Source organism: Buceros rhinoceros, unplaced genomic scaffold, assembly GCF_000710305.1.
Source record: "Buceros rhinoceros silvestris isolate BGI_N320 unplaced genomic scaffold, ASM71030v1 scaffold4347, whole genome shotgun sequence".
NCBI classification, from domain to species: Eukaryota; Metazoa; Chordata; class Aves; order Bucerotiformes; family Bucerotidae; genus Buceros; species Buceros rhinoceros.
The window spans coordinates 38185-44676 of record NW_010420283.1 but is presented as its reverse complement, the minus strand read 5'-3'; the positions used below and the strand labels follow the sequence as shown (position 1 = coordinate 44676).

Sequence of the window (6492 nt, the reverse complement as noted above, 5' to 3'; positions counted from 1 at the left end):
GCACTGCAGGCCGGCTGGGAAATCCCGTTCCTGCTTCGCGTGCGGGGAACGAGGCACGGCTTTGGGCGAGGCCGTTTGCCTGAGCTGCACACAACAAATCCCCGCTGAAAGCTTGGCGCTATTTCAGAGCAGCTGAAACCCACTAACCCCGGCGTGATTCTGCAGCAGTGCCCGGGGGGATCAGCAATGGGGAGGAGACTCTGCCACTTCCCCACCTCTAACCCACCTCAGGGAAGTGCAACCTCAAAACGCTGATGTGTTTACATCAAAACCCTCGCCCGCCCCTGTTAAAAAAATATGGGTGGGAAAGTTGGGAAAGAGAAGGAGGTGAAAAGGCTCCTCTGAAATGGCCGAGCCTTTCACAGGTTCATTTCAGGTTGAGTTTGCTCTGTCCCAGAGGGACTTCAGGGTTGAGAAGTTTTATGGGGTCATTTCTTAGGAATCTGCTTCGCACATGTACGGCTGCAGAAGAGGTTGCTTGGGGCTGGGGCTGGGGCTGGGGAAGCCCAGACTTTATCTGCCAGCCTGGCAAAATCCACTCAGCAAGAGGGAAATCGTTATTTTTAAAGCAGTAAAGTCTTGTTCCTGCTTCCCAGCGCTTCGCACAAGAAAAGTGCATCTGCTGTGTACGAACCATATGGAAGTTCCTTATTTCTTATATTTTGTTTTGATAGATAAGTGGGACAGTTTTATAAAAGAAACCGAAGATATCAACACCCTTAGGGAGTGCGTGCAAATTCTGTTTAACAGCAGATATGGTGAGTAGGAGTTAATATCCCATTATGCATCTGCAGCGCTTGTGGTTTGCATATCATTATATAGCAATCATTTTTGTTCCCTAACACAGCAGCAGAAGCCATATGCTAGAGCTCCCTTCTCTTCCTAACACATTGAGCCCAGCAGCTCCCAGTCTCTGGGTGTCTGCTGAAGGTTATGTCAATATTTCCCTTTGAAGCCCCCCCGTCGTCGAGGAATTTAGAACTGGGCTGTAAACCAGCCCCAGTTTGCAGCGTGGCACTCCGGGTCAGCGCGCCTGGGCACCGCCAGTGCTTCAGGCGAGGGGGAGCGGTGCCATGTGGCCATTTTAAATTAACGTGGCAGGGGAATAAAAAGATTTGCAGCTGCTTTTTCCCACCTGCACGGCCTTAGGGGCATCGTTGGTGCTTCCCTTGTCATGGGCAGTGCTTTTGGATTAGATCCTGGGTGTTTCGGCAGCTGTAAGCTCAGGAAATTGCTGGGGAATGGGCTGATGGGGTGGAGGTTGTCACCTGTCCCATCCCCATCAGACCGTGTATTTCATGAGTTAGAGATGGGCTATAGGTGTGTGCTCTGTCGCTCGTGGGTTATAGATGGGCTATAGGCATGTGCTCTGTCACTCATGAGCTGTAGATAGGCTGTAGATGAGCTCTGTGACTTACTAACTGTATGTGCAGCTTGTGAGTTATGTAGCTTAGCGACCTGCTGCAGTCACAGGGAGCTTGGGGACAGCGCACAGCCCAGCTCGCCCCTTGTTTGAGCAACGCTGGGTGCGTTTGGGGGTTTTGGAGGACACAGCTAGCTGTGTTTGCTGCTCCATCTCCCCATTGTCCCATCTGCCACGGGTGAGCTGCTCCCAGGGCTCACATTCCCAGGGCAAAGGAGAAGGCAGAGGCACTCGCTCGGCTTGAGTCAAGCCTTTACGCCTTTGTTTTATCATCTGTAAAAGGAAAGGTGTGTGTTTAAGTGAAAACCATGCATTCACCTTCCAGCCGAAGCCTTGGGGTTAGACCACATGGTCCCTGTCCCGTACCGGAAGATTGCCTGCGACCCCGAGGCGGTGGAAATCATCGGCATCCCGGACAAAATACCCTTCAAAAGACCTTGCACCTATGGTGTCCCCAAACTGAAACGGATACTGGAGGAGAGGCACAACATCCATTTTGTCATCAAAAGGTGGGTGGTGAGGAAGGCAACGAATCTGTGTTCCCTCCATGCTCACAGGGTTTGTTTGACACCCAAAACTCATTTTACCCTTTTTTTATGGAAAAGAGCTAAACAGCATTTTTCTTCCTCAACCCCCTCTGTTTTCCATCACTCTCTCCATTTCTGTGAGGCTGTGGCAGGGCTGGCTGTACCACAGTCACCCCCAAGCCCCAGCACCCAATTGTTAAGTCCATGCAGACATTGCTGGTGCCACCCTAAGCATTTCAGGTGGTATCGGGACCCTCCAAATGCTGCACCACTCCTTCCGGTGGCATTTGGTGGATGGGAGTGGTGCCTCTGGGGCGGAGGAGGAACATCCACACACAGGGATTCCCCTCCACCTTGTCTTGTGGTGACCTCTTTCGGACATCCTATATATACGATGTGTCTTGGTGTTTGTGTTTCACTGGAACAGGAGGAGTGGCCTCTTTCCTCTACTTTGTAATATATTTACTTATTTGATCCCTACCTGTGCAGCACTTGTGTTGTTCCTCTGCTAGAGGTGCGAAAGTGTGGTGCCGAAAAACCCTGGCTAAGGCTCCCAAAGGGGCTAAAATCACCAACATCGACAAGACTCAGGCATCCTAAAAGCAATTAGCTTTCCAGATGTCAGCCCCTGGAGGAGCCACACTGCTCAGGCGGGATAAGGCCCCAGGAGGTGGCCCTGAACACACTTTGTTCCCATGAGCAAAGGTGTAGGTAGCACCAAAATATGGTGTTCAGGGGACAGGTAACATCTGGTCGATGGTTTATGTCGTGAAGTGAAGGTCCAGCAACAGCTGCTTCAGTCCCACTGTCTCTTCTGGTAAATCTAGGCTATAGCAGCCTCATTTAATAAGTTAATTAAATTAAGAGAATGACTTGTAAGCAGATTTAAAGGTGCTTTAGTTAAAAAGCATATGCTCTAAGATTGCTTGGTTGCACAACAGGCTAAAAGCTTTTTTATTCTTTTTTAGGTGAAAAATTTATTCCCTTTTTTAAGTGAATGAATTAAACTGTTTTGAGTTGGTTTAATGCTGTTCATTAATAAACCCTAAAATTCAGTCATTAGAAGCACCTATTTCTAATCTCTATTTTTTTCCTTCTAGGATGTTTGACGAGAGAATTTTTACAGGTACGTTCTGCATTTCCTCTGACTTATTGCCCACAAAACTGAAAGATTATCCAGAGAAGCAGAGTTGGAATACTGTCACCTGTAAGCAGCAGAAGTGCAGGTCATGTGCGGTTATGCTCAGTGAGAAGCTTTGTCTGTGTCCTACACCCAGGTGCGCTGGGATTGCCTTCGCCTGCGACCGGTGCAAGCACCGTGCCGCCCTAAAATAGTGTTTTGAAGGTTTAAGTGAGAACTCCCCAGAGCATGAGGCTGGGCTGGCTGCCTGCGCCGGGCAGAACTACAGCTATGGGCAGCACACAGCATGTTTCTGTGCTTTCAGGAGGCAAAAAAGTCACTGCTGGGTAAATTACTCTCTTTTTTTATTTTTTTGGATGGGAAGTACCAGCATCATCCAGCCACTGACTGCTTTTAAAAAAAAACAAACCCCAAAATCTTTTTTTTCAGTGACAGAACCCTGGGGAGGGGGTTTCTTTGGTTTTCTTTGCCCTCTCATTTGGTCTGAGCTGGAGAAGGCAGTTGAAGTGCTTCTTGGCACGTAAAAGGAGACAGGTACTGGTGCTGCTGGCCCAACCCTCGCTCCAGCAGCTGCCCCCGTCCCAGCACCCAGGTACACACCTGAAATATAGCACTGCACCCAAATTTATCACCGCCCAGCCCCGCTCCTGCATCACCTGGGCTTGGCTCGCAAGTGAAGACCTGTTTGGGGACTGTTGATTTTTTTTTCCAAGCTGCCAACCCCACACACTGGCAGCTTTCCAGGCACCACCTTCTCTGACATCTCCACCGGCCAAATTAACCCTCGTGGCCCCATGACAGCGCTGGCCCCTGTAGCAATCCCCGCTATATTCTTGCAGGGAGCCTTCGAGCTCTCGGCTGGAGTGGGACGAATCACACATACGCCAATATGGTGTGTAGTGAGACCCGTTTGTTGTTTACATTACATCCCAATTTATAGACTCTTGTTCACCCGACTAGCTACATGGTGATTGGATGGTGTCTTTGTGACACAGACCACATGCATCTCTTAAGGCACTGTGGTTGGATAAAAGGGGTTAGTCCACACGTGGTTACTGTTTTGGTTAGAGTTAATCAAACAAAGGCTAGCTAGAGATACAATTTCCCACACGATAATACTGCAGCTGGGTTTCGGCTGCTGTGTTTCCAGAGAGAGTTTCATCTGTTTTTCATAGTTCTAATTTCTGCTAGAAAGATACACCAACAGCCCCAAGAGTACTCCCTGGGGATGGTGATGCTGCAGCCACCCAAAAGGGACGTCCATCAGAGCCTGGAGCAGGTCCCATCTCCATTGGGGTGTTTCTTTGTCTCCAACCCCATTAATGACTTTTTTTCTCAAGAAATGGATTTTTTTAAGCTCTAACCCACCCCCAAGGGATGGAGCACTGAGCTGTGTCTTAGGACACTTGGATTTTCCTTGCAAATCCATCATGGTTGAGTGGTGTCTGGGGGAGGCATCGCATACGTCTGTACGAGCCTCAGCTCTCTCTGTCTGTCTCAGCTCAAGAGCTGCTGATGGGAAGCACCGCGCTACGAGCTCAGGGGTTACACAGCAGGGAGGTGCAAGTGGAAATTAGGAGAGGAGGAAGCAAACCCAGCAGGACCGGGGCGGGTGGCAGATCCCCCTCCCCTGCCAGGTCCCTGCAGGGCTACCAGAAGCCAAACACATTAAACCTGGCTTTTCATGATTCATGTCAGCACATCTGACTGTGCAAAAAAAAAAAAAAAGCATCTGCTGAGTCAGGAGGTGCCATTTTTGCAAAGACACTGTTTTCCAAGTGGAGCTGTATTTTAAATTCCCGAACAGTTTTGCTCACCCTTTAATTAAAATACCCACCACTGCTAAGAAACCTATTTTTGCTACTCCCCTGGGTGGCAGCTTCAGGCAGACTTTCCTGTTGCAAGAACAAGATTCAGTCCATAGAAAGCACAAATTAAAAGGAGCCTTTTGGGCTGTTGCTGGATAAATAGTGTCTTTAGGGCTCGGTATTGCTGTGAGTCCAAGGCCAGAGCCTTGCCCTTCCTTGCAGGATGAAGCCGAAAGGAAAGAGCTTCATGTTCCCGCAGCTGTGTTTTGGTAGGGTGGGGATATCACGATGGCACACTGAGACCAGTGAAGGGCTTTTGGCAGCAGATATTTAACAAGACATCGATGTGGTTTCTGTGGCCTCGTGGTGTAGTTTCATTCCCTTTGTCCCCCAGCACTAATACTTCAGCTCTTTGCTTACCTTCCCTGCCCAATTCTCATTTCCTTCCCTGCCTTCAGATCACTCTTTTCATTTCCAAGGTCATTGCTGAGGCTTCGTTTCAGCTCCTGTCATGTTGCTGAGGAACAGGAAAGAGAGAGAGGAGGTTTTTCATGTCGACAGGATGCTTTTGTCCCCCACCGCATCACTGCAGCAGAGATTTCTCCTGCTGCATGCAGGGCTTGGAGCTGCGGGATGGGCTCCCTGTGGCACTGCTGCTCTGGGCTTTGCCGAGCTCCCGTTCCCCTCCCTTTGCACAGGGCTCTCCCTGCTTTGAGGCTAGCTCCTGCAGCACTGGTCCATGGCCCTGGCTGTGCCTGGGTTTCCCGACCCCAGTCCCCATCTCTCGCCACCCTGAACTGGCAGCCAGCCCTTTCTGGAGATGCTGCATCCTTGGCAGGGCTTCCCAGGACACGCTTAGTTACACAGGGGTTTAAGGAGAAGTTTTACTTTTATTTTAACATGTAAACCTGATCAAATCAGTGCCCTTCTCTTTGCAAGCAGGTGATGCTTGATAACTTGTCCTCCACCCCGCTTCAGCTCTGGGACTGGAGGGCTGAAAACGGAGGTGGAAAAGCTGCATTACTGGCCTCTCTGGTTGCTAATTCTGGTTTTGCTTTTCCTTCCAAACCTGCCCTGCACACCCGGCACCAGGAAGCAAATTTACCAAAGATCCAACCAAGCTGGAGCCCTCCAGCCCCCCCGGGGAGATCTCCCCCGAGCCACACCGTGGGGCTGTGCTGGACCTGGCAGGGACCTCTCAGACCAGCAGCCGGTAAGTGACACTCCTGTTCCCTGGCCACCACAAAGTGACATCGCTCGGAGAGTTATTCTGGAGGCATTGACGTGCCCAGCAGGTCCTCGCTGTGCTGCTGTAGCAGTGTTTGCCAAAACAGCCAAGTTTGGAATCATTGATTTTGTACAAAACTGATGAAATCGGGCTGTGCCTGGGCAGGCTGGGATTACCTGCAGGAGTCATCTCCGGTGGTAAAGCATGGCCTAAGGATTCACCCTCAACCGTAACACAACATCCTGCTAATTAAGTGTTACTTGTTTATAAAGCTCACAGGGAGACTAATAGCGGATTAAGGGATGTTTTAATAAAAGCGGGGTTAGAGCGTTCAGGAGGGCAGGAGGCTTTGTGCGAGAGTGCTT

The 6492-nt window shown here is 50.0% G+C and overlaps 1 protein-coding gene across 1 annotated transcript in view; it reads left to right on the top strand.

Annotated features, from left to right (window-relative positions):
• GTF2IRD1 (GTF2I repeat domain containing 1) overlaps nt 1–6492 on the top strand; it is a 45348-nt gene that overhangs the window by 11834 nt on the left and 27022 nt on the right. The window contains exons 8-11 of the mRNA XM_010139246.1: nt 675–758; nt 1749–1932; nt 3051–3076; nt 5992–6112. Coding sequence (XP_010137548.1) covers nt 675–758; nt 1749–1932; nt 3051–3076; nt 5992–6112 — 415 coding nt within the window. The remainder of the gene's footprint in view (nt 1–674; nt 759–1748; nt 1933–3050; nt 3077–5991; nt 6113–6492) is intronic.